This window comes from Pipra filicauda, unplaced genomic scaffold, assembly GCF_003945595.2.
Source record: "Pipra filicauda isolate LSUMZ 115617 unplaced genomic scaffold, ASM394559v2 scaffold199_size1391877_pilon, whole genome shotgun sequence".
Lineage (NCBI taxonomy): Eukaryota > Metazoa > Chordata > Aves > Passeriformes > Pipridae > Pipra > Pipra filicauda.
The window spans coordinates 488,367-516,308 of NW_024104308.1; the positions used below are offsets into that span (position 1 = coordinate 488,367).

Genomic DNA, 27,942 nt, shown 5'->3' on the forward strand with positions numbered 1-27,942 from the left:
TTAGCAGCCACTAAAGATTCATTTCAAGGTTTCTGTCATCTTCTGACCAGTTTTGTGGCATTGGATGCCTTTGGGTACAGGGTCACACAGGAAGAGAACCATCCCACTTACCAGGCAGGGGTACAGACCTACTGAGAGGTCAGAGAACCCAAGTGTCAGTCATGCAGGTGAGAGCAAGGTGCCAACAACTCCAATCAGCTCCCAGTTCCATGGAAAGATATGCTATCCACAATTACCACTAAGCTGCATTTTCCTAGGATAGTGAACCCAAATTTCACCTAAGTTAAAATATGAGGACCTGTTTACTCAGCATACACCTTATTGCTACCTACCACTTTGGCTTTCTTTAAATTTAAACCCAGAAAAATCAGTAAATGGGATGATGATCTGTTTATCCATTATGTACTGAAATTGCCAAGTCAATAAGAAATCAAGAAACTCTGAAACTGTGAAGAGATCAGGCAATTTATCAGCAGTTTCTAAACTTAAATACGATGCAAATGTGCTCCTCGTTTAAAACCCATGTAAAAAAATCACATCCACTGGCTAAGACAAGAGGTTTGAATTTCTTTTTTTAATTTACTGTTATATTGATGCTGAAAAGAGAAAGGTAGGATATCAGAGTTTTTTATTTTCTCACAGCACAAAGCATTAAAAGGAGAAATTACAGACAGGAAGAAAGAAAACATTCCTTTTAAAGAGAGCACTCTTTTTTCCCTTAAAAATTTTGATCTTTTCTGCTGCTTTAGGATAATTAAAAAACGCAAACCAAACACCAACTTACTTTAAAGTCTCTCTGCTTTTCAAAAACAGCAATGATAGGCTTGTTAACCTCAGCAATAAGCTCATATCTCTCAGACTTCCACAGGTACTCAACACACAGCTCCAGTTGCTCCACAAGAATATTCTGCAATTTCACAAATACAAATAGTTCAATGACTTGACAGCTGGTGGCATTTAATTAACAGTAATGCCACCAAAGCACATAACCAATACTTCATTTTTATTCTGGAACTTCTATGTTAAGGTTTATTGCAATGACACGATGTTTAATCAGTTATTTCTGACCTAGCATTCTGTAGCAAAAAAACCCTGATATAACAGTAACATGAAAATACTTGAATACTTGACATCTCATGCAGAAGAATGGGTCTGCTTTGTGGGCTCTCCCCTGCTCTGACTTCCATTTCTGGTACTTCATGTTCTTGTTAGCTAAACACCAGTCCTGGCTGCTTAATACAACAGCTGTGACATTTCACTCAAAAGCTCTGTACCTTTTAATACTGTGTGAGTACATTCACTGTAATTTGTTGTCACATGCACAGGCATCTGCTAGAATTAACACTCTCTGTTAATAAGAACAGGTATATAAATGTTAACATTGCTGACCTCATTATAGGGAGTATCTTGCATCCCAGAGTCTTCCTTCATAGCACCTTCTTCTTTAATGTTGGGGGTAATGCTCAGAAAAGCAGGCCATCCCATGGAAAATAAGCCTTGAAGGGCAAGTCATAACAAAGTCAATTAATGACTGAATAACCAGATAATTCAAGAAGTTACTGGATGCCATTGAAACAGAGCTGATTTTATTTGACTAGATTAGTTACTTTTTTCACAGCTCAAGTAATGAGAAGCACAAATGAAGCTGACTGAATTTATGACACTATTATACATTTTGTCAATGATATAAATCCACTTTTCCAGGCAAAGGGCAATGATAACATTTTCCTGATGCAATGTTACTCCTCTCTTTGGCGTTCTGGTTCCTGAGCTGTGCAGTGCTGGCAGTCCTTGCGAAGCTACACTTGTGTGCGCAAAGGAATTACCCTCCCAGGCTGAGGCAACACGATTTGTACTGGTGAAACCTACACTCTGGGACCTGCACAGTCCCCCAGGATCACCAATGCCCATGGGGACATGGTTGTTCTGGACCACGCTGTGCCTTTGCTGGGCTCGAGCTGCTGGTAGCAGAGGTCATGTCCTGCCCAGGGCCAGCAGGGCTGTCACAGCCTGTCACAGCTGAGAAACTCCCTTTTAGAAAGCTCAGGCTGGTGGCAGAAGCAGCGGATGGGAAGGCTCACAAGGAATGAAACTGAGCTTACATTGAGCATTTGCTAAGCTAAGGCCTTAGTGCAATGGTTGCAAGAGAAACAGCTTGCACAGGCACTGCACGTTACAGATCAGGGGAAGTCTGGCCAACTAGGATTTCACTACTGCTCTCAAACAGAGAAGGTAAATGTGCCAGTGCAGATGATGAACTCCTGGCACAGTTCACGTTCAATTAAAAAGTAGGAAAATACTACTATGGCTCAATTAAAAAAGCTAACCCACACACACTGAGACAGGAGGCTACATCTCTCTTTCAAGTTTTGAAAACAGTTTAATATGACCCAAGTTCTTCACTCCATCTGCTGTAATCTGTTATTCCGGTAAAGTATTTTACCACTACTGAACTACGTCAGAAATACTGCTCTTCACAGAAAGCTTCCCTCTAAAAGGATGTATTTTTTCATCTTGCCCACAGACAAGTCCAAGTGAAAAACTATGGTCTTTCCAAAACTAACAGTTATCTCTTCCCCAGATATTTGCCCTTGACCCTAGAAATTGCTCATTGAGGAAATTCCTTGTATCCCATGCAGAGAATTACTGTGAAATACACATTTCATAAACCATAGAGCCATTGGCATAGAAGCATTAAAAAACATAAGCCTGCACTTTATTTCTCTAATAAGCATCACAGATTTAAAAAAACCCTTAAGTTACATACGGATAACCAGATATTAATTCCATCCCCCTGCCCTCCCAGCTTTGGATAGCCAAGGAATTGGACGTGGATTTGCATGCTAAACACCAACTGACCCAAGAGGGATTTCTCTTGCCAATGAAGAGCAAACTGCTCTCATGCTGAAAAAGCCCATAACCAGAGACATTCTGAGCCATCCATCAAACCAGCCAAAGAGCACAAGGAAAGGAACACGTTTCCAACACTACTTGCTTTCTATTACAGCCTTCAACATGCACTAGAAATAGTTTTGCTTTGGTTGGTATTTTTCCAGATCAGTTGCAGAACAATAGTTTGACTTCCTAGTTATGTTATTTGACCCATAAACAGGCACGGTTAGAGCACTCACTTCCTCCATTGTGAGTTGTTAGTAACACATTACTATCAGAGACTTGACCATCTTCCAGGAGCATACGTGAGGTACAAATCTTTTCCATTTTCCAGTAACCTATGATAGTGTAAGATGGTATTAGTATAGTGCTACTGGTATGTGTTAATACATGCATATGTAATAAAAACAGACTAACAAGTGAAGCATTCTCTTTTAGCACTAGCTTGCTAAACATTTAATTAATCCTCTTTACACAAAACACACACTTTCACTGTTCCAGTGTTAAGACTAGCATTTATGATATATTTTAAAAATAAAATATTTGGGAAGAATTCAAGCTACTTTAAGAATACTTTACATATAAGGAAGGAAAGCAGGACAGCCAAAACTTATTTTCAAGAATAATGTTTATAGATACATAGTTGGCTTTGAATACGTTGATCTTACCTTTTCTCTTCAGGTACTCTGCAATGAGAGCAGCAATATGAATATAGCACATAGCAGCCTGTAAGGAGAGACCAACATACATGGATATGTTAAAGTGCACTGTATGACTTACAGATTACATGTGATAAGGAGCACATACTTTCATCACTGCCAGGTCTTTATGCAGAAAAGGGAAGACAAAACTAATCTAAGAAAATAAAGGATTAAATGATGAAATCCTTCTGGAGCATTAATTTCACTAGGTGTCTTATGTAAACACATAGATTTGCTCAAGAAAACCATTAAGATTACTTAATAAATACGATATTCCCAGGTTATATAGTGAAGTTTTGTGTCACCTATTTTTGATGTTTTTGATGAACAGGACAACACATTATGAACACAGCCTCTTTTCTGTGCCATAGTGGGGGAGAAGAAAATCCTTTATGTAAGTTATTCACTGCTCATAACCCCTGCTACACTACAGCTGCCGTGCCCATTAGGGTTTAACAGCAGAAATGCTAAAGTGACACTGCCCACAGCTTCCCTGTCAGAGAGTTCCAAGTCTTGCTCAAGCACATCTCAGGTAGTCATGATCAGGTAAACTGGGATGAGCAAATCACATCTCTGGGTGTTTTTCAAACCTGTATTCCTCTAATTTAAAGTATGTGAGAGATACTGTATGATTCTCTTAAATGACTGCTGTTGTCTGTCTTTCAAAACCCTTTTCATCAGAACATCTCAGCCTAAAGATAAATTCATGTATGTACTTTACCTCTGATAAATCTCCATTTCTCGCGTGAATCTTGGCCATGCTTTCAAGCCACGTCCTACGTAATTCAGGTGTGCTGGCATATGAATTTGCTAGGCTGTACTGCAGATCCACAAGCATCTCAGGGTCCTTCTCATGCTCCTTCATCTGAGCTGTGGCCATCAAAACTGTCCTGATGCGTTTGGTCAGATCCTTCACCTCTGCTGGGAAATTAACGTTCTTTGGGGAAGATAAGCAACACATCACTAAAACCATCCAGAGAGTCACATGCAGCACCCCTGAATGACCTAGAGTTCTGCTTATGGAAGACCTTTGTACCTTTCCCTAAGTCAGTAGGCTTGGAAGCAGAGTCACAGTTCCACAGTACATACACATTGTACACAAATTCTTGATGTTTTCAGACTTGTTTCCCTCCTTTGCTTTGTTTAAAAGTAAAAACATCCAGAAAAAGTAAATGAAACTAAATGCTCCCCTCCTCTATGTCACACAGAGATGAGCATGTCACAGAAGCAGTGTGACTGACTGCAGTCCTGTGAAATCAAAGCTGGACTTTGAAAACAAATACAATTGTTAACTGCATCTTATTACATAAGACATCAAATTACCTATGCTAATTATCTACCCATTTGTTTATACTAACTTTATTATTAACCTCAGTGGAGCTACGCTAAAGTCACCTTCAGAGAAGGAACAACACCTCCAAAGTACAAAATTCAAAATGCATGTTGACAAATGTTTGGACAGGAATTGCAAAAATTATAAACCAGAATCTTTTTTCAACAATTTTAGTATAGACAGTGATTATAATAGCAGTGGTAACTCATATAAATGGTAAGTGCCTTTTTCAGGTTGTGCCTGTTTTTGCTACACACTTACTGAAGAAAGGAAAGGGACTGTTTGTAGACTAAAAATTGTTTGTCGACTGCAATTGCGTTTCACAATGCAGGACATCTCTGACATCAGGCAAATGAACAAAATGAGCAATAAATAACAAATAATACAATTTTCAAATAAAAATCCTTTTTGTTTGAAGAAAACTATTTTCAGTTATTAAGCTTCTGAGTCACAAGAACTTTCATGAATTTCAGACTGCCTGAGAGAGGCACACTATGAATGCATAAATCACTGGCTAAAAAGAGCCAGCAATTTTATTCATTGAAACACTTGCTCCTGTGAAATTGTTGACCTTTTGCAAGAGGCAGTGATTGAAAAAAAATGTTTCTTACTTTCATCTGCTTGTCTCCATTAGCAAAATTATTTATAATTGCAAGTGAATGTTGAAAACGAGATCCGCCAATCCCCGCATCCGCTATCAGCTGGCTCACTGCTTTGATGAGCTGCACAGGGGGAGCAAACACAGGATGCAATTAGCCAAGAAAATCAGAGTTTCAGAATACTTTTAAACCCCTATTTTAGTATCACTTCATATACCAGGCTAGTGCACTGTGATACCTGTCTTAAAAGATAGCATATACAACGGCAAGGACTGTGAATAATCTTTCCAATGTGTCTAACTGCTCACATTTTGCAGAGTAATCGTGTTATTAATGGACTTTACATTTCTGTTCCTGTGCTATCAGGATTCTGTTTAGTTTCTTTTTCAGCTCTGCTCTCACTGCTGTAAGCAATGCATGTGAATCAGGAATAGCCATTTATCTGGTGACATGGCCACATTCACAGCTGTTGGCTCTCCCTGGACAATGCTGAGCAGCCCAAAAAACATGAGAGAATCCAGTCCAACTTCACACTTGGCAGGAAAATCAAGCTGCCACTGAGAATTGCCTTGCTTCAATGCATAAAAATAATGATAAAAACCAGTGCACATCAGTTAAATACTGATGATCTCACACTTTGCTTACCTGTAGATGGGATCTGACTATTGATTTCTGCTTGTTAAATTCAAAGTTCTTTCTCATGAAAAAATAAAGAAGAGCAGATGCTTCTGTCTGAGTCGAACGTGACCTGTGGTTACAACACTTCAGGATTTCATAGCAGAGGGAACCACAGAGATCTGCTTGTCCTTGGAAGAATGCTGATGGGAACTATTGAAAAGAAATGTGTGAATATGTTCAGCACTACTCTCAGGCCTTGGTGCAGTTATTCGGAGTTAACAATTTTTTCTGTTAAGCTTGCAGTAAAAACAGCTCTCCCATAGTCATTCACACCAGGGTTTAGACTAAACATAATCCCACGTGCAAATTAAGATTAAGTAAGGGTGCACACGGATTTTCATACAAACACCATATGCCATCAAACTGGCCTCCAGGAAAGACCCAGACAGCAGCTGGCACACAGCAAGCACAGCAGCAGAGCAGCCTCTCCACAAGGAATAGCTAACCAGGAAAAGCAGGAGGGGGGAGTTCTGTACTACTGTAAAAGTTGTTCAGGAAAAGGAAAATACTCTTTGAGTAGCAAAGTCAGTGAACTTCCAGAGGTCAAGTGTTTGAACAGCAGGAGGCAACAGAGAGTGAAGGATGGCTCTCCAAGCCATACCTACTATTATCAACAGGGTGAGTGCAACAGAAGACAGAGTGAGGAGAGGTGAAGGACATACATATTGGCCACAGATCTGAAGTACTGCCCAAGAGGTTCTGCTGCAGGAACCACATGTGATCCCTGTTCCCACAGAACTATGAAGAGAGAATTCAATCCCCTAATCTATAGGATAAATTTAAAGGGCAATTCTGGATATATATTTATTCTCCCAATGCAGAGAGCTCTTCCGTTCCTGTCTGGTATGTAATTTAAAGCTGTCTGTGGATGGTTTACTTCATGTTTCCCCCATGTCCTCAAGCTGTATTACTAGAAGAACATGATTTCCTCCTCCTTTCCCCTGAGATAACAACCAGAGTGAGGCCACTGATCTACACTCTTGTGTTTCATAGGAACATTTAGGAGATGAGGCCAGCCTTGCTTATTCTCGCTTTCCCATAGCAATTGTTATCTGTGTGCTACATTCTGCTTAGTTTTAAGAGGATCTCATCTAAGTCTACAACTTGGAAATTGTGCAGCCTTTGCAGTTGGCACCCAGTGCCAAATTGCCCATGATCATTTACATATGTGCAATACAAGCAAAGAAACAGGTTGACACATAAGCATATTTTTGCCCCCAAACTCTTCTATGTTTAAAACTACGTATTTGTAAAACTGTTTTAGTTTGGATGAACTTTTGGTTAAGTGTATGGAATATTCTCCTGCTAGTTCCTCTGGGGACAGCAGCAGTCATTCACCACTGGATACTGCAAATCAGGTACCTGCCACGAAGACCGTGGATCTCTAGGGTTTCAAGCTGTCTTCCATAAGTGGAAGAGGCAGGAAAGTCAATGATACAGCCAGATGCTATCTATTTACATTAAAATTTCTCTTCCTTAGTAAATTTTTCATTTTCAAAACCAGAACTAATTTTTTCAGCTATTGTGAACTTCTTACTATTAATCAGCAATAAATAAGATCATCTTTGTCAGAAATAAGTATTAATACAGTGAAGTTCAGAACTCTTTCAAAGTACCCAATTGCCCCCAAGCTGTATTTGTAACATATTAACAGGCACAACTAACAGGATAAAACCATAGTTACCTTGCCCACAAACAGCCGTAGGGCAGCAAAGACATGCTTGAGAGCTGCTGCTGACTGGTTGATTTGCAAAAAGAGCATGTGTGTGTCAAAGACTTTCTTCATCAACACATTCTGGCAATCAGATTGCTGGAGCTGCCTCTGAAAAGTTCACAGATAGGACATTCTGGTTATTAAAGTGAATGAACAGAAGCAGGATCAGCTGGACTTTACATTGGAGTGGTCCCACGGAGATGCTTTTCTCAACGTAAAAATCTCTGCAGATCAGGCTTTTCCAGCTTGCTACAGGCTCTTTCCTTGTAGTTCTTCAAGGACACCACTTTCTATGCCTGTGGTTTGTACACACTGTATTTAAGGGCTGGGTAGCAGACAGGGAACACGAAAATGTAAAAGGACCTGTTTGCTGTATTGTGGCTGTGAGACCTCCAACAAGTCATCTGGGCTTGCTGAAGCAATCTGAGCAGTTTTTAAAGAAGCAGAGGATCTATCTGCTGACTTGAAGAGATATAGATAATAACCAGCTTGGAAATCTGTTGTCAAAAATCTCTGAAATCTAGTGGGATAACCATGAGTCAGAAAAGGTGTTGTATTAGTAGATGCATGACAATTTCAAGCAGAGCAGGGTTTTACATAGCCCTGGATATGCGTTCTTCTTCCACATCCTTCTATTCAGTTTGGATACTATGAGTCAATTCTTTTCTAAAAGACCTTCACTGAGGACTGGCATGTCTTATTTCCCTATCCTGTGCTGCCCCAGGCATTCCAAGTTTTCTGTGTGCCTGCTTCATTCTGCCACATATCCCACATGGTACCTGTTCAAACAGAAAACAAAACCAGCAAAATATACCTGGTGATTCAGAGTGTAAAGACACAACAGGTCGAGGATTGTGAGGGACACTTCTGTAGCAATGTTTGCCTCTGTGTCCACGTACTGTACAATGTCTGTTTCACTGGAGGTACCTGCAACATATAAAAAGCAAGATGACAAGCAATCTTCTAAATGTTGCTAAAGATGATTTAATTCTCAGTCTGGTCATTAAGTATCATACAGTAGAGATGGGGTTCTAACTGCACACTTAATCGAAGGGGTATTTTGAAGAAAACTGCTTATAGGAGATGAAAGGAGGGGGAATTCGAGCCAACTTTCACTGGCTGCACCAGAGATGTGAGTATATCCTTGCATTGTTTCTGTTCATCCTCAAAGGAGGTGAGAAACCTAACTGAAAAGTGGAATAGACAACTTTGTTCTCATAATTTTAAGAACCTTCTGCCATAAAAAGGTCTATATAGAGCCCGACCTAAACCCCACAGAAGTCCAGAGGGAAGGAAATAATTTCTGTACTTACTTGCAGTGCTACTGTCTATCATCTGCAAGAGTTTGGGGTTAGAAAGTGCATTTTTGCCACGGATTATTGGTAATGTTTGAGATCTGTGGTGCTTGTGGCCATCGTGACTTGAAGTAGAATGCATCCTGAAATTGAAAGGTACCATTAAAAACAGAAACAAAGAATATATTATTATGCCTGTTCGGAATTTTTCCGTGTCAGTTACTGCAGTACTTCTCACAGGCTGAGTTAAACAAACTGATGCAGAACTTTTCAGAGAAAAAAAGATGAAGAAAGTCAGTGAGGTGGACAAAAGAAACATGTACTGTGATTTCTTGAGATCACAGGGAACAAAACACGCATTGAGCACTGAAATAGAGCATCAGTTAAATAGCTGGTTGATGTTTAGAAAACTGTCTTAGGCTGAAGAGAAACTGAGATGAGTTCTGTTAGCTCAGAATATAAGAAAAATATATCCTGCTTGAGAAAGAAATGATACAGCTACTCTTAGGTGAAAAAATTGTGACAAACTGACAATGACAGTAAAAATATGTGTACATATGCATGTGTTCTTTTAATCCTCTTTGATGCTGACAAACATATCATTAATTTATAATGAGAAGCTTAGAACTAAAATACTAATGATTATCATAATTTTTAAAGGATCTGAGCTGAAAACAACAGCTACTGTTTCTGCAATACTGAACAATATTGATAGTAACTAAGAATTCTTCTGAACATAACACTTTAAACAGCAGCTTGTAAGTCAAGTTGAAGTCAAAGAGACTCATATAGTTTACAGCTTTGGAGGCTCAGAAATATGTTACATGTTTTGTCAGCCTCTTTTTGGTCAACGCTGTGGCAGGGTATGAGGGCTGGAGGGTGACAACAAAGGTTTTGTTTTTACACAAGTTAGTAATGCAATGTGACATTACCACTGGGAGAGCAGCCCCGATGCCTGGCCAGAGGAGTTCGAACCTTTCAGGGTTCCATTATTCTGGGTGGCCTGAACAAACTTAAAAGCAGCAGCAATTTTCCTATTAAGAGAAAATAACTGTTAATCTGTTACAGAACGTGACATCGATTTTTGCCACGTCCCTGAAGAATAAATGCAGGCCTGACAAAACCTGCCATGGAGCATGAACTGGTTTATTTGGCGACCTTTAACTTTTACACTGTATGACATATAGACCAGTTCACCAGAGGTAACATAAAATTAAAAATGAAACATCAACTGAGATAAAGTATGCATGTCACATTTCACGGCTGAACACAACCCCCCTTTTTTGTCAGAGAGTACGGAGAGGCAGAACATTTTTTTTTTTTATTGCTGTGAAACACTTATTTATGCCCATTAAAACTATTCTTTCCATGACTTGCATAGAAATCCAGTGTTCAAAGTTCCCTTGTTTGGCATATGAACAGAAATACTGTTGAGAAAGGCCTAGCATTTTGAGTTATAAATGCAAGAATGGTTGTATATCATTGCATGTAATTCATCTTTTGTAGCAGGTATGCACTCAGACATCCAGAACACCATGATAACATTATTTCCATAAAAGAAAAAATGAAGCATACATTGGCTTCAGTGTGACAAACTGATGATTTCAGAAAAAAATTCATAGATACACTGTTAACCTCATTTAAGTCTAATATAATGCTGTAATATTTAAATACTATAGCATACAGTCTGAAACTAGAGAATTACCTTACAATGTTGCGTTTTCCTAGATATCTGAAATTTTGCAGACAAACTCTGAAAGATAAAACAACACATTTTATGTCTATTAATGGCTTCATACTTACGAAAAACATCTCAGCCTATTCCACTAGGTGGACAAACCCAAAGAGAAATTGTTTGCAGCAGCCATCACTTTAGAATATTCAACATTAAAATCAAACAACCACAAAGTAAACTTACTCTAAAATGCTGAAAAAGTCCGTTATTTCTGAGAATGGTGCTCGCAACCAGTAGGAAATCAGTGCATCTAAAGGGAGATATTAAAATATATTATGTATCTGTTATAGCAAAATAAACTTGCCCCAAAGCCTGTAAAACACACTGATAATTATTTTAATTTAATCTGTGATTGAATTCAGCATTCACAGTATTTTACAACAGAACAAACTAAGTGGTGAGTGCACATTTTCTTACCTTCCGAAATGGTTTTCATAATGTGAAGGAAACACATAAGAAGACTTCTGGTTTCAGCTTGATCCAACTTGTCAAAACGAAGAGTTGATCCAATCAAAGACAAAGGTCTCATGATCTGTTGAAGTGACAGCAAGGGGCCTTGTTTAGTATAGTGATAGACTTCCACCTCTGGTAAGCGTTTTCAACATTTGCACATGTACCTTTTCACACGTGTCAGTTCTCTCACTGTTTTTTTCATTGGTACTTGGGTTAGATTCAAGACTTGCTAAGGAAGCTCTGGAGTCAGCATGGTTTGCTGCAGAGATAGCTATTGATGAAAAGGCTGTAAATGAAAGTCATAGCAAACATGCTAAACTAAAACATTTATGGATACAAAAACTAACAAAAAATGGAAAACTTAAAAGGTGTCACATGCTGGATTGAGACAAGGGCTTTGATCTTCCAACAGCAAAGCTATTGATGGGTATGTTTAGTACTGAAAACATGCAACAAATCGAAGTACAATGATTCAGTTTCCATTTTTCATGGCATTAAAAGGCCCTGTTGCATTCTGCCAGGCCTAACCTAAAGCCACAAAAATCAGTGGAAAGATGCCTGAATTCACTTCCTTGAATTTTGAAATGGGGTTTGGAGGAAGTGAACAAAGTAAGTTGTGTTTCTACTATTCTTTTAAGCCTGGAAAAACTAAGAAAATTTGCCTCCAAGAGACAGGATTTTCCAGGAGAAACCTTGGAACTATTCTTAAATCAGGCAGAGACTACAAGAATAAACTCGGGCAAAGGGAATTCTGAGAGCCTGAATACTGGCATCATTCCAAAGCAGGAGAGAAAGTGAAGCAGTGTAAGAAGAACGGTTTCACCAAAGAAATAAAAATCAATCCAGAAACACCCATAGGGAAGAGAAACATTGCATACCATGTTTCCCCAAATATTGTACAGAATGGGTTAATGACATCCTCCATGAATACTAAGCAGAAAGCACGATGGATTGAGGTACACAGAAATCTGACTATGTGTGTTCAATCTGTTATTTGTACCTGCTATAGAGTTCAGAACATCTTTGGAAAAGGACGTGTCCACAGAGTTTGCATGTTTCATTGCTGTCTGGCTCTGAAATCCTCCAGCTGTGCTCAAGTCATCCCTAGATCCCTGTATTTGAAAGAAACAGAGGAAAGTCCAGTAGGTGATATCACTCACAACTTTGATAATGACAGCACACTCAGTAGGCTCAGATGCTGAGTTTGAGAACCTACTTTCAGTTGTTTAGACACGACAGCCTCGAAGGATCAAGGCTCGCCATAATATGCCAAATAGTTACTTGCAATATGAAACCCTCTCATAGTGGAATTTGTAAAGGACCGGGCAAGCCTAGCTGTGTTTGCTTCTGAAACACTAACACAGCACGGGGAAAGGAAAATTAATTGCCATTAGCAATGCTCAGGTGAGATGGGCTCATTTGCTGGAAGCACTGAAAGACACAACACCCCTGCAGAAACTGGCTTTTAGTTTTTAAAGCAGGGCTACGATTATAACACATCTAAACTTTGAAGAAACAAACAAACGTACTCCTCCAGATGTGCAGTTTATATGGACATTTTCTGTGTTAATAAAGCTGTTTCTGTACCCTTTCCCTCCTTCAGTTACTTGTATGCATTCCCTCTGTCTCCTGCTCATGGTCCCTCTTTGTACTGGCTTTGGGTCCACCATGTAACCCTGCAAAGAGTCTGTGGGCAATGGGAGCTTTTCTTTGCATCAAGGTCTCCCAGTCTCCTGCCAAGGGACCTGCCTGAGGACACATCCTCAGCCCTCAGCAGCAGCGTAAATGTACTGGGACTGGCTGGGGCTCCAACCTTCTAGGCTCGAGTTTCCAGCCCTGTGACAGCCAGTGTCCTGGGGCTGTTCCCAGCCCTGCCAGTACAGACTCCCAGAGCCCTGCAGGTGCTCTGCAAATTGAGACTTTCCAAATGAAACTTTGCAGATGCAAATATATCAGCATTTTCAGAACTGCATTCTGTTAGCTAATTTGTGACCAGCATAAACTTGGACCTCTTCTCACCAGACTGACTGGGTTAGACTGGCTCAGTTTGATCATTTCAGTGCTCCAAAAAAAAAAAAAAAAAAATAAAAAAAATCACACGAATTACCTGATTGGAAGTATTGATATTGAAGAGGAACATATCTTTCATGTAAATCCTTGGCATATTGTCCAAAAGCATTCCATAGAGTGGCATGTACAGGTTTGCTATTTGTGCCTGTTTTGCCTGAAAAGGAAATATACAACATAATCCTCAAGAAACTACTAAACATATACCAGTGGCTAAATATGTTTAGCTATTGTGTGAACAAGCAAATGAAAAGAATAAACAGTTTCTTTACCGGCTCTGCATATCGATCATCAAATGAATGCTTTGCCATTAAGTTTTTAAGCACAGCCAAAGCTAAGTGCCTGATATCCTGGTCTTCTTGCAAGGCAAAACCAACCTCCCGCAGCAGGACTCCAATTAGAAAATGCTTACGGCAAAATTCATTAGTCAGTGTGTACTCTGGAATATCTTGGAACAGAATGGACAAGAATGTTTAAATTAATATATAGGTTAAATGCATTCTCCCTGCCATTTTTCAAATTTTCCATCTACTGTTAAACCTCGATTTCTTGATTTGACTGCCTCATTCTGCTCCCTCACTTCCCAGAATGAATTAATCTAATATTATTATTTATCAAAATCATGCAGTCTCTACTATTTATATATAAATTCCCACATGAGAATCTCAAATGTTTAGCTCATAAGACTACTAATTTCTTTGAGGCACAAATTGTTGGTCCCATATCCTAGCTGGAAGGGTTCTTAAAAACCACAGAGATTGAGAGCAATTCCACTTTTGAAAATGGTAAATAATTTTTGTCTAAATGCTGTGGCAGCAGTCAATGTAAACCTTAAAGCTTTTGATGTACAATTCTGCTCACTTATGCAGTCATTTTGTTCATACCTGATGTTCGATATTCCTGTGCTGATTCTGGTGGTGTCACAGTGTCTTCATTTTTCATGAATATAAAAAATAAGCAAAAATAATGCACTTTTTAATTATTAATTGTAAAAAACATATTTGCTTTGCCTTTGTTTTAAAAATTTGACTCAAATTTGAATTAAGCAGCTTCTACTGTTAAAAAAAAGCTGTATGTCAGAACCGAACGCATTTTTTTGATGCTGCAAACTGAAGTAAAATGAAGACGAGCCCATTGTTTGAGCTTCTTCCCTTTCTGTTGTACCTTTTGAAAACCTTCCCTCGTTCACCACCTCCCATGGCTAATGCAGTAGCCTTACTGATTTAGTAAATCAGTCATCACAAAGAGTCCAATACATGCACCTCAAAACTTCCAGCGAGAGCCACCTCCCAACCCCCTCATTGGCCTGTCAGAGGTTGCATTTATCTACAGGCATACTGAAATTAAGTTATTTTTAATCACTCTGCTTAAGTACCACACCCAAAAAACTGTCTGAGGTTTCAGAGCCTGATGAGAGCACTTGAGAGAGTTAATTATTATCTGCTCTTTGAACCTCCCAATAATTTGCCGTCATACAGAAACTCTCCCGGGAGGCACCTTACCAGGAATGTTTGAAGACCTTATGGGCAGGCACAGAGGGATAAAATGCTCATGATGACAGACTTCTTGGAGAAAGTCAAATTTGAACTGATGTAAAGTCTGAAAATCACAACAGGCAATGCCTCAATTCAGATTAAAACAGGGGAAATGGTGAGACAGAGCTCCACTAGTACTTATCTCTACCTCAAACTTCACACTTGCACCCAACAACAAAACCTTACTGCTTGTTATGCCAAGCTGCACAAATAACGTGTGCTTTTCATCTCTGTTATCAAAAGAACTTGTCACAGACAAACAAGCTTTTTGGATTCTTCAACTATGATTTTTTGTTGAAGACATACTAATAAACCTAAGCTTGATCCAAACTAAATATTTAAGGTATATTTAAAGCTACGCTGGGTCTTCTGATGACATATACTATAGTATATAATCATAGTGAAGTATCTTCTCCAGTTCACAGAAATTTTGAACCATCATAGTTATGACTTCTCTTTTTATTTTCTTTCACTTCCTTTTTTTTTTTTTTCGCCAGTCAAATACAAACTTTCAGCCAAACAGGTCAGATCTAGAACTTACTGACAGTAGTAAAAACTTCCTCTGTTGATGCCAGTGAGTTCCAGCTCCAAGGGATTTGGGTAATATATAGTTTTGGTATTATTTCCTTAGTATCTCCCTCCAAAGAAGCCATCCATGATCTTTTGTGGAGCCTTACAATTACCTCAAGAATTTATCATTCCTACTATAATGATGTGACACTGGGATATAAAGATAATATATGATATCCAGTAACAAATTTTTATTTCCATCTTCTCAGCTCGCTGTTTTCAGTGGCAGAAAGCAGTTATTCAGGGCTACCCTGAATGCTCTAGCATTAGAAAGTACTTGTAAAAGTCTTTTAATTTGCACTATAATTAAATTGCAGCATTTCTGCTGCCACTGTCAGGCTAGGATACCTGGAACATGCACTTTTCAGAGTCTACCAAGTAGTGGATAGTAGGAAATTTTTCCCTGAAATGTTTTCTTGCACTTCATCAGGAACACAGCTGGACATGCTAATGGCAAATAAAGAAGTGAAGCATCTGAAATGCGTTTCCCAAGAGGAACTGTGACATTTTGAGGGAACACAGCAATGAACTGGTTTCTAACGAGGTATTTCAACTTTTGAATAAATATTTCTCAAAACAATCCTTAAATGTCAAAATATGGAGTACCATGAGGGATATTTCTGTTAAACAGAATTACAATTAATTCAAACTGTACTGCTATAGATGGGTGCACCAACAAAATATTCAGGTAACAATATACACTGTTATATTTTCTGAAAAGGGAGGTCAGTTTGCAGACTGTCTTTTTGATACATAAACAATCCAGTTAATGAAGCAAAAGACACACAGAAAGAAATCTTGCAGCACATTTAGAAGACTGACTCTTGCTTAGGCATTGAAATGAAAATGATGCAAGGCCTCTCTCTCCTTGAGGTCAGAAATCTCTGGTTTTATTTCGTGACTATTGTTTTCAAGTGCTACAAAGCCTGTTCCAGCAGTACATCTGTCACAACTCTGCAGTGATTCTGCTTCCAACACCCTGGCAGATGGACCTGGAGGGATTCTGGCAATGCTCACACACTTACTGCCAAGGAGGTGCTAAGTGCTGCTCTGCACACTGATTAATCTCAGGCTTTTCCATTGGCCATTAATGGGCTTTTTTAATTAAACATCTGTTTCTGTGGTTGACTGTCTTTAGGGAAGTTTGAAATGTGGAAACAGTTTTCAGATTGCATAATATTATTTACAGAATTATAGACTTCAGGCTATGACATCAATAATTGAGAGACTCCATTCTACATCTGTTCCAGAGATTAGGTGAAAGACCTGAGAGCAGAAGGAAGTTGGTTATAGTAAAAAGCAAAGCAGACCTGAAGTAATCTCACTCTAGCCACAAATGCCCAGATCACCACTAAAGAATTATAAGAAGTTGATGGATAAAAGTTTTGTAAACTTTCTAGGGAAAGATGAGTCATTCAAATTGTATATCTTGAATACATTCTGTTATCTATATATATGCTCTGGTATGGTAGCTTATAAACTCTGGTGTGGAAGAGAAAAAGCCTGTGACTCATCCTGATGGATGAAGAGCAAAGGAGTCAAGCTGAATAATTTGGGGACCTCTCGCTGTTTGAAATTTATTGTTCAAACTATATCAGTGACTACTGCGGGTATTGTAGAAGAAATTCAGGCTGCAGGGAATTTTCCTCATAGCAAGCACAAACCTATTTGGAGCAGATTGGCCTTCTTGCATCATCAATGAGGTAAGAACACAGCATTCATGGTTACAGTCTCACTTGAGTTTACACAACGGTAACTCCTTTCATATGCTCTTACTTCATCCTCCTCAAAGAAAATTAATGCCAATTGCTGCTGATCTTTATGGACCAAACCACAAACGTACTCTCAAGGAATCAAAGCTTAAATTCAGCCTTTTGAATGCTTTGTCCTGAGCAATCTGCAGAGTCTGCTCTTACAGGTCTCAGTGAGTAGTTGTTTGAACATGGCTATTTACTTCCAGAAAAGGGGAATAGGTGGCTTGAAACCAGGAGCTTTTAATCCATATTTACAGTAAATGTTTTCACTGACTTGAGTTCTGAGCATGGTGAAGTCATGGAATCATAAATAATTTCGATATAAAAATATTCTGCTAGTCAGTCACTTTAGAAAAAACAGAAACAAACAAAAAAATAAATCAAAACCATACCTTGCTATCTCCAGCTCCAAACATACTTATATAATTGTTGACCATCTTGAACACAAATCCACGATCCATAAATGTAAAACAGCGCTAAGAAAGTGGGGGAAAAAAAGAAGTATTATTTTATAGGCAAAAGGAGCAGTACATGGCCTCACTTACCTGGCTATTCACTTTTGGTTGAATTGTTTGTGCAGATGAGGTTAGCCTTCAGCAGGGCAAGGAAAATCAGGGAAATGGCAAATCTGCCTTGATCTTTACATTTATTTTCAGTAACAATAAATTGATCAAACTTTTCATTTTTACTGTGTCCACAGACTAAAATAGCCATCACAGTGCACTAGAGAAAGCTTACCTAATGAAAGTCATTCACATGTGGCACCACTCCATTGTTAGAGGTGGCACATGATGGGAACTGACCTGAACATCTCTCTCAGCAACAGGGCAGTGACTTGTGAGGAATCAGTCCAGCCACAATACTCATTGTCTGAGCTGTGTTCTCTCTCTGGGACCAAGTACTACTACAAGCTCTTCTTGACTGATGGGACTAAATATTGACAGAAGTTGTAAAGGTTTTTGAGGGCCCTGGTTCTACAGTTACTGACATTTTTAACTTGCAGAGTCAGCCTACCAGATAGAGAGTGCAATCTTCAGTTCTCTCCTTTTCTGCAGTTCCTGAACTCTGCAAAACTAGAAAAGCCCTGAGCCTTCTGCCACACACATTCAAACATGGTTCCTCAATTAGGAACAATTAATCCACCCATAGTCACTCAGGGCTATAGCATTTAAAGAAAAAATACCAGCTCAACTCTAACTACAGTCTCATTCCTTACCAAACTTTTTACCCATTTGAACGTAATTTAAGAATCTGTAAAAGCTGAAAACTTCATACACAGAAATGAATTACAATTGATTTAAAGCAGACTTACATAAAGCTTTTTGCAATCTCAAAGACCCAAGGCCATAGAAAATGAAACAATCCAACACTGAACTTGGAAACTGAGCCATCATTCACTCAGAATTGGTTTTAATCCCTCTGACTGGACTAGAATAGTTTCTAGTTTGCATTAAGTATGGGTAAATAAGTGCACATGCTGTAATGACAAAACATCTCACCTTGAGAAATTTGGCAGTGCTGTAGTTTGCATTCCTGGTTTCTTCAAGAGAATCCTTGTACTTCCAAAGAACATGGTCTGCTAAAATCATCACAAGGGTATCCAGCTCAGCTTGAAATGATTCTGGAAACCTCCGAGTTCGAGAAACCTAAGCAGGGAATAGATCATCAACTTGAGAGTGTATGATGCTGCACATTAAACCTGAAAGTACATTCATGCCAACAATGAAGACATTAAAGCACAGGCCATTCAACATAGAAGAAAAGTATTCCTAGAATTCCACGGATCTATTCTGAGAATAAACTCCAAACAGAAAAATCTGGTCCACAAGAAAGCAGGAAACCTATCCTCAGTTCTTGTACAGTCAAGAATAGGTTTGAGCCTAGCAGGTAATATAATTTTTTTTTTTAGGTAAACTGAATATTTTACAAAGTATAGCAGCATTTATTTTATTGACCAGTCAAGGAGAAAAGTTCAAATATGTGTATTTCCCAGGATTCTGCATTTTATATTTTCCCTAAGAGAAGGATTGCCTACTTGATGAGCTTATGCATATACTTACCTTTGTTTTGTTTGTATCAACCAAGTGCTGTGCCATTGATTTTAAGATAACTGCGAAGAAGAACCAGGAATGCTGTTCAAAAGAAGGAAAAGAGTGAATGAAAAATGATTACTTGAATAAATACTTTATGATGCATTACCATTCCTTACAGATGGATTGCATGTCTCAGTAATGCACAATGATAAAAACTATGCGAAAAGTAAATTTAAAAATCTAAGTGTCATGTATTTGAGTAACACTGGATTATGTCCTTAAGAGAGCTGAAGCCATCAGCATTTTGTCATTGTGGTTTTGTGCAACAAGGAGCCCCCAGGCACCACTCCTATAATCTTCCCATTCCTACTGAGCACTGTCTTCATGGTTTGTTTGCAGGTAACTGGCAGAAAAGTGTGATGCAGAGAATCTCAGAGAATAAAACTGCTTTGTTAGTTTCAGCAGACTGGAATTTGGCACAGAATAAGATGGTACTTGTTTAAAACATGAACAGAGTGGTTCTTCAAGTATCATTTGTAACAGTGAATAGGTGGGATACAGATATCTGTATCCTCAGATATGTGAGACAAATACACTCAAAAAGCTTACAAATTGCAAAAAAACCCCAGCCACCCCTAAACAAACCCAACCACAAGTACTTTTGGATGGCCCAGGTTTCCTGCAGGCTAGCATTTCTGCTTTTTTCAGCCCACTTTTTGCTATTGCAGTGGCTCAGCACCGGAAATCAGAACTGGTTCTTTTTAAACAAGTGAGTGTATTTTTGCCACTGGGAATTCCTGAGCTGGACTAGCTAGCTCTTGTACCATAACTGAGAGGCTCAGTGATGGGCCTTACACATGTATGAATTTCTGAGACCTGGTTTGATGTGAGAAACCTCAGGAAACCTCAATCATTCTATTTTGGTAACTGTTAATCAAAGGTGATTATGAGAGGAAATCAGATGTAAACATCCTACATACAGATGAATATTTTCCCTGCATCTTCCAAATTAAAAATTAAAACAAAGCATCCTGAGAGTAATTGCCCACATCATATTGTGTAAGAATTAGGTTTCCAACTCAGACAGAGCTGTAACAGACAGAAGGAACTTTTATTATGCAAACCACATTCTGAGAAATGTGTTATGCTGAGAACCTGCAGCAGGTGTGCTAAGTCTAACTGTTGAATCACTGCAGGATGTGGTTTGCAAAAAGCTCATGCAGGGAAAGGGGAGAGGAGAAAGAAATGAGACAAGTGAGTTTCAGGCAGAAGACCAGTAGTAAAACTATAAATGTGCTAATTCAAGCTATCGTTCACCTTTAAAACCTGTTTCACTGTTACTTGTTCATTTGATTTCAGAAGACCAGTCATATTCTTGGACAGCTCCTCATGAACAGTTCTTCCATCAAATGATTTGGTCCTGAACACATACTGGAGAAGAAAGGAAAAATAAAAATTATCAAAATGTGCATTACAACAAATATAAAAACCCCTCAGTCGGTGACGATAAATTATTTATATACAACCAACAGCTGGCAATCTTTGTTGCCAAAATATCTCAACTGAACAGTCCATTCACATAAAGTTTAGTTTCCCTGGCAGTAATGGCACAACACTGCTCCCCTACAAAATCCCAGTTTCAAACACAACTTCCTGTTGATTTCAGCTTAATGTGAATCAAGAGGAAATTTTTATTAAAATCAGCACTTGAATTTATTTTTTTAATAGAGCATAGGATCCTGACATGTCTAAACTGCCTTTCAAGCCAGCTCACCAGGAAAGAAAAGATTAAGCAAGCAGAGGAAGTATGGAGGGTTTTTCACCCACCTAATCAGGGCCACCTTTCACTTGCTCCTTTCTTCCAGTGGCAACAGCTAGTCAGAGCTGGTAACAACTCTTCATCCTGAAAGGTGTAGAGCACCCACTGGAGCTGATAGAAGGGGAAAACTATACCCCTCTCAGAAACCAAGCCCTCAAGAAAGGAACTTATCTACCGAGTTGCTCGGAACTCATAAATCTACTATGAGTTTTATTCAACATGTTAAGCTAACAATTCAGTACCACTGTGCCTTCCCTTAAGCAAGAGCTCCAACAGTGCATCAGTTGGGACCAAATACCTTTTCAATACAACCAGGTTGGCAAAAGAAAGGAATATCCCTTGAAAATATCTTATTAGTATGCAGCCTTGTTTCCATAGCAGATGCTATAGCTTCTCCCTATGCAGTTTGGCACTTCTGGGTCCAGTTACTAAAGTCAGTGTAATTTTGCATTATTACTGCATTGTGACTCACAATTCTCAACTTCCTTATTCCCAAAACAGCATTTGTAAACCAGATATTTGTTTCCTTACAGATGGGGAAAAAAAAGCGATTACAGTTATTGGTTTCTGACTGCAGCTGGAAATGGGAAAACAGGCTACACGAACTTATGGTGTAGCTTAATAATCACCTGTAGTTTCAAAGATATTTAGCTGGTTCTTTCAGTAAGTGTTTACTGCAATTTTTAAAAGTTATTGAGTAGATGAGGTTTCAATACCTATTTAATTAACTATATTTAAATGTTACACGGGTTATTTATTTTGGAGCCTGAACAGCTCTGCTGGACCTCAGCAGAATTCTTCCATGCTTGAATTGGAGTACTTGAGACTAAAATTGAACTACTCAGATGCTGAGGTACATGATCTGTAAACACATACATTCCTAAAGTATGAAAGTAAATCCATACCATGGAAATATCAACCAACAGTTGTAAACACTGAAATTGAACTGTTTTCACATTTAGCAACCTAACTCCTAAACTATTTTCATTATTCTGCCCACGAACATGCTAAAGCTTCCAGTTTATCAGGAATGTATTTGCCTTTACTTTATTCCTAAAATTAATTTAAACACCTCCTTCCAAACTTATGTCATGTATATTACTCATCATCCACAAATGAAATGTACTTCATGAAAACTACTTCTTGCACAGTGAAGCAGGATATCATTACAGCCAGAAGCCCATCATACTGTGTGTCTCTCATAGCTTCTTTCCATGACTGTGAGTGGTTTCTCATTGCTATCACAACCTCCATTAGTTCTGTCATCACTGACCAGAGCAGGTCAAGAGACAAAGTGATGGCAATATCTACTTCAATTCTTCTAACAACCTGCAATTCTCCTCTATGTTGCTATTTGAAATACACAAATAAGTTAATAAACATAATAATCAGAGATTTTACAACTTTCTCATTACTGATTCATCTAGTATGACTACAATAAAATTTTCCAGCCCTCTCTCCTGCAACTAAAAGTGAGAGAAAACAATAAAGGCAAGTGAAGGGAAAAAATAAGTGTAACACCCTTAAGTGCTGATGGATTTTTCTGCCTGTGCCAGTAACAGGAGTTAATGTATGCTTCTACTTAAAAACACGCTGCTTCATAAAATTCTCAGCTTATAAAGCTGTTACCCAAATCTACTGATGATGAGAAACTTTCTGGCCAACAGCATTATTCATATTCATTTAATGGATATTCAACTGATACAGAAAACAAGGAGATCATCTTTAAAGAGGCCACTCCTTTGTTATTTTAAGTTATACTACAGCTTCTCCAGACCCAAACTCCCTACACAGAACATAGCCATATTTATTCTAAATATACCCTATTCTTCAAAACAATAATGGATGAAAAAAGCTGAGTAAACAGGGAAAAGTTATGAGAATCTGAACTCCACAGATGAGAAAAGAATTCATGTACAAGAGCAAATGCAAAAACATGGGATCTTGAAACTAAAATCATGACTTCATAATCAGAAGTTAAAAAGCTATAGATTCCTAAGAGACATGCAGCCACCTTGCAACCAGGAAAAGCACCAAGAAGTACCTAGTTCATAAAAATTACTTGTGGACCCTTTTCAACTGCAATGAAGGTAGCCCTGTACCTATATAATATAGATGGCCAGATACTTCATAGTGATAAATCCCATCACAGTCAAGAGGAGTGTTGCATTAAATATCTCTTGCTAGTATCTATCTGGCTGAAGTTTCATGATCTTTCATGTGGTTATTTTCCCCTTCCTTCCTTCTCAAACCCTGCATGGTGGAAAATTCTGTTTAGCACCATTTCACAAAGACTGACACTAAGGTGAACTACACTCCTAGCAGTTCAGTGGCAGTGTATTTGCACCAGGTTTTGCTTCTAAAATGTAAGTTCTAGTTATCAGTTGAGTGCACTGCAGCTTCCTGCTCCTGTGCTTGCTCAACTTTGGTATCTGATGGAAAAAAAAGCTGCACCAGGCAGAGGAGACCTGAGCAACTCCTCATTCTCGTCAAAGGAACAGTTTTTAAGTTAGTTTCCTCACTACAGTCACACAGTCACTAGTGGTAGAAAGTTATGATGCAAATGCAGGAAAAGCCACAAACAAGTACAATCAATAAATAGGAAAAAAATGCACAAAACCACCAAACCCCTCCACCAAACCCCCAGTAGTTAACATTACAACAGCAACCATACCGTCACATAAGAATTGATGCAGTTGTCTAATTGTTCTTCATGGCACTTAGCAACAATGTTGGTAAGAACTCTGCAAGATAAAGAAAGAAAAAAAATTGAGCTGTTTTGGTTCATAAGGCAGAGAAAGTCCACCTGGTGCATCACATTGTCCTGTTACTGTAAGCTCAGGTAAAACAGTCCATGAAGGATGTGATCCAAATGATGAATGGCGTGTACAGAAACTGTCCCCTGGAAAAAAACCCAGTCATTCCTTGGGCTCTCCACTTGCATGGATTGTGCTGTTACATATGCATTGGCCAAACAAAATGCACCCAGTTTTAAGGATAATGTACTGTCATCACAACAAAAGAAAATGTTAATCAACTAAAGCTTATACACACCTTGGATACTTAGGAATAACAAAAATTAGAGTATGTTAGTGAAACAGAGAGGCAAGAGCACCTTTCTCTGGGAGTGCTACTTGTTTGGTTCTCTCAGATCTTTTTAATTCTGTAAATTCTCTGGTATTTTGCATATGATGTCATTGTTCATCAAAAACAAACACAAGCCTGGGCTGAAGCCCGAGCAGGCCCCTCTCCTGCACTGTTTGCCCATATCCTTGGACCCAGTCCCAGCACAAGAGGCTGAGCTAAGCATCCTCTTGTTACTGCACAGCAGGGAGAGGCTGGACACTGGGTGTGACCATAGATGCTTTGAGCATCTGCAGATCAGCTTGGGAGTCTGCAACAGGGAAGAAAATTGCTTGGGTCATGCCAGCACTCACTCTCAAAACCTGAGTTCCTACTAACAGCAGACATGGCACTACCTGAGACCAAGCACTTCAGCAAAGTTTCTTCTTCAATTTGTACCTGGGCCATCTTTGTTTGAGATCATCCTGCTTCAGAAAGCACAAGTCTGGTCAAGAAGTCTTCTTCAACTTGACCACAATTTCCTTTTGATTATTGGGATCTCATTTTTTCAGGGTACTTAATATAGAAAAGACTCTTTTATAATCTAATTTTTATGTTAAAAGGATGGCTAGGAAACAGTTCATGATACTCAAATGTCAAATATTAGTGAACCATATCTCAAATTGAGGGGTATGCATAGTAACTGTGTGACTAAAATAGGTTATTAATATGCCTGACTGTGGTCCACATACAAATACCCCTTTTGACTAGCTTGGTGACTTGAGTGATTCCTGGCAATTATTACTGGAATCAAAAGCTTTATAATTCTCTTTAAGTCAGTATTTTTAATATATCTAATTTCTTGCTGTTAGTAGGAGAAGTAAAACTTGTAGCAAAACACAAAAGCTATGACAGAATGAATTCTGTCCATTTCAATCCTTCAGCCTTTATTCTGCTTTGAAACCGAAATGAGTTCTGGCAAAGATGTGACAAAGAAATGATGACACGACTGGGCCCCCAGACAAGTAAATAACCATAAGAGTATAAAAGGAATGTTTTCTGCCCAGCACATAAGCCAATCTATGCTCTCATTCTGTTGTTGTTGCCTTTAATAAGTTCAACACAAGCTGCTTCAAGCTATTCAGAACAAAATCACTGTGGGTATATATAGGACATGTCAATGAATGACACACACAACAGACATGCATATTGCCATTGACATCAGTCCTACCAGCACAAAACCTACCACACATGCAAGCAAAAGACACTGAGATCCTTCTCCTTTTTGTTTTTTTGGCTTGGTTTTTTTTTGGCCAGATGCATATAGTCAAAATCTGAAGCATAAAAAAATTATCATCATTCCATTTTTCCATGTAATCTTTAAAACTATAGTTTAAACAGCTGCTCCTTCTACAGCATTTTTCTAGTCAGTTAACTGACATTGAAATTGTTACCTGGGACTAAAATCTTCATTCTCTCTAGCCTAAACATCAGTTCATTTGTTGGCCACGAAGGGGGCCCAACAAAGGTCTGATGGCCTCTCTCCCTTGAAAACAGTGTGCACTGATGAAATCACACACATTTACCAGGAAAGGTTCTTTTAATCCTAGTTCCTAGCTGTTGTTAAACTGGACTTTGCCCTGAAAAATGCCACAATCCTTTGATAAAGCAGATTGAAACTCTAGCTTTTCAAGGCTAAGATGGGGAATTCTGCTTCCTTGTTCCTTTAAGTTTTCCTAATTAATCTTTCTTCAGGAACTAATTCTGAAGCACAGTCTGTGGAAGAAAATAAAGTATACTGACAGCGGATTAGTCCAACAGGGTTGCAGGGACAGTTGTAATTTTTTCCTACTAGTAGTATTGTAGTCCCCATGTTTAGCTCCTGGCAGAAGTACAACCCAAACACCATTATGGCCAGAAGTAAATGGAAGGCAACTTTCTGCCCTCCTGCAGAGACCAATAATAATCTCTCTAGTATTTTTTTTCCCACTACCCTGATTAACAGTATCAATAAAGACAATTTCATTATGCGAAGGCTGAGAGGCTCAGCAATCATTCCAGTTGTTTGCCCGCTCACTGGAAAATGCTTCTATTGCTTTTCAGTTATCGCTGATATATTCTAATTAAAAAATGCCCTGGAACAGTGTGACCTGGTTGTTTTGACTCTGTATTGGATGCAGCAATAGGCTAAGCTCTTTCTATGCTGAATGCCACATCCTCAGAACCAAACATAAGTCAAAGTTGAAAACCAGTTTTGTCAGGAAGCACTTAGCTCCTTAGAAATGAGAACTTTACCTACAATTGCCTCTGGTTAGAGAGATGTGTCCACCATGGTCAAGGATTTCCTGGCTGGTATCACAGTCAGACACATGCATTATTTGCAGAGCCCTGTGTTAAGGGGCAAGCAGGCATTCTCACCTACTGAAGTCTAAATGTCATAGAGCAGCTATAATTGGACTGACATCTACATTTGCATCCTTGAGTGAAGAAAGAAATATTCAGATACCTGGTCACAGCTGTTGTAACTTCATCATCACTGTTTTGCACCAAAACCCAGAAGAGTTGATTCAGAACTATAGGAAGAAAATTCATAATTACATGGATCTTCTCAATCCTCAGCAAATTCTGTAAGGGATACAAGAAAGAAAATGAGGGACTTCCAATACAGGCAATGAAAGCTGACAACTGCCATGAAGGTTTCCTGCTTTGGCAGGTAAAGTGCAGTACATGCACTGGTAGCAGTAGGAAAACAGGTCAACTGAGTTGAGAACTGGTTCTCAATGGACTTTGTTTTAAATATGATCATCAACGGAACTGTAGGTATTGCCCAATATTTCAGAATTCCAGTATTTTTTCCTACCCTGACTTAAGGGCAAAAGAAGAGAAAAGAGAGAAACCCAAATCAATTTCATTATTTCACTAAGGATAAGTATCTCAGGGCAATAAAAGAAGTTAATTACTATTTTCAAACACATGCATTTCCTATTTTCATGAAAACTCATTTTTTTTTAATGCAGAGATCTGATAAACTGAACTTGTGGCTAAAATACTTTTGCTAAAAGCACAGTGGTAAAAAGTAGTATTAACAAGCTAACCTGACTGGACTGACATTATATTATCTCTTCTATTCAAGAAAGATATTGAGCTTTTAATTAAAAAAACCAAAACCCTCCTTTGAATTTCTCCTAGGTTTTTATTTCAGTCATTTCCAAATCATTCCAGAACTTCTAACAAAGGTATTAGTGATTTATAAATAAAAGCAAAATATTCTGGGGACAATTACTTAGTCTCTGGTTATATTGTATAGTTGATCTCTCGTTGCATACAAGATTGTATTTGTTTTCTTATAAAAATTACTGAAATTAGGTAAACTGCAAACAGCAAATAAAGAACAGTGCAATTCCGGTAGTTTAGGTAACCAACTACTGTCTAGAAAGTTGTAAAGCTTTTGTGGATTCCTAAACTTTGTCTAATATGCTCAATGGCTTCCCAGAAATTAATTAAGGACTTCATTCTGTAGACCTATAACCTCTAAATAACACTGATGCTTCGATTTGTGAACATGCCTCTTGATAATTTCTTTACATCAAGACAGTATCTGAAAACAAAGCCACTCCTTTCAGGTCTACCTGCATCTACCAACAAAAGTAGTGGCCACCCTTATGGATTTGCCCAGAGAATGACCATGATTTATTGGAATT

At 38.6% G+C, this 27,942-nt stretch overlaps 1 protein-coding gene across 16 annotated transcripts in view; it reads right to left on the reverse strand.

The window, feature by feature from the left end:
- Positions 1–27,942, reverse strand: part of DOCK10 (dedicator of cytokinesis 10) — a 148,472-nt gene that overhangs the window by 14,799 nt on the left and 105,731 nt on the right. For 11 of the 16 annotated variants that reach the window (XM_039380553.1, XM_039380556.1, XM_039380552.1 and 8 more), the window contains exons 24-49: positions 26,748–26,866; positions 23,853–23,922; positions 20,677–20,790; positions 19,387–19,458; positions 18,826–18,972; positions 17,719–17,802; positions 14,970–15,066; positions 14,352–14,396; positions 13,740–13,915; positions 13,508–13,624; positions 12,401–12,512; positions 11,565–11,686; positions 11,365–11,479; positions 11,131–11,197; positions 10,918–10,965; positions 10,145–10,246; positions 9,231–9,355; positions 8,732–8,844; positions 7,888–8,025; positions 6,171–6,353; positions 5,538–5,648; positions 4,315–4,530; positions 3,561–3,618; positions 3,132–3,230; positions 1,390–1,496; positions 785–907 (exon numbers count right to left, since the gene is read on the reverse strand). In XM_039380553.1, coding sequence (XP_039236487.1) covers positions 785–907; positions 1,390–1,496; positions 3,132–3,230; positions 3,561–3,618; positions 4,315–4,530; positions 5,538–5,648; positions 6,171–6,353; positions 7,888–8,025; positions 8,732–8,844; positions 9,231–9,355; positions 10,145–10,246; positions 10,918–10,965; positions 11,131–11,197; positions 11,365–11,479; positions 11,565–11,686; positions 12,401–12,512; positions 13,508–13,624; positions 13,740–13,915; positions 14,352–14,396; positions 14,970–15,066; positions 17,719–17,802; positions 18,826–18,972; positions 19,387–19,458; positions 20,677–20,790; positions 23,853–23,922; positions 26,748–26,866 — 2,880 coding nt within the window. The remainder of the gene's footprint in view (positions 1–784; positions 908–1,389; positions 1,497–3,131; positions 3,231–3,560; positions 3,619–4,314; positions 4,531–5,537; positions 5,649–6,170; positions 6,354–7,887; positions 8,026–8,731; positions 8,845–9,230; positions 9,356–10,144; positions 10,247–10,917; positions 10,966–11,130; positions 11,198–11,364; positions 11,480–11,564; positions 11,687–12,400; positions 12,513–13,507; positions 13,625–13,739; positions 13,916–14,351; positions 14,397–14,969; positions 15,067–17,718; positions 17,803–18,825; positions 18,973–19,386; positions 19,459–20,676; positions 20,791–23,852; positions 23,923–26,747; positions 26,867–27,942) is intronic. The other 5 variants (XM_039380557.1, XM_039380555.1, XM_039380554.1 and 2 more) reach the window with 3 other exon arrangements.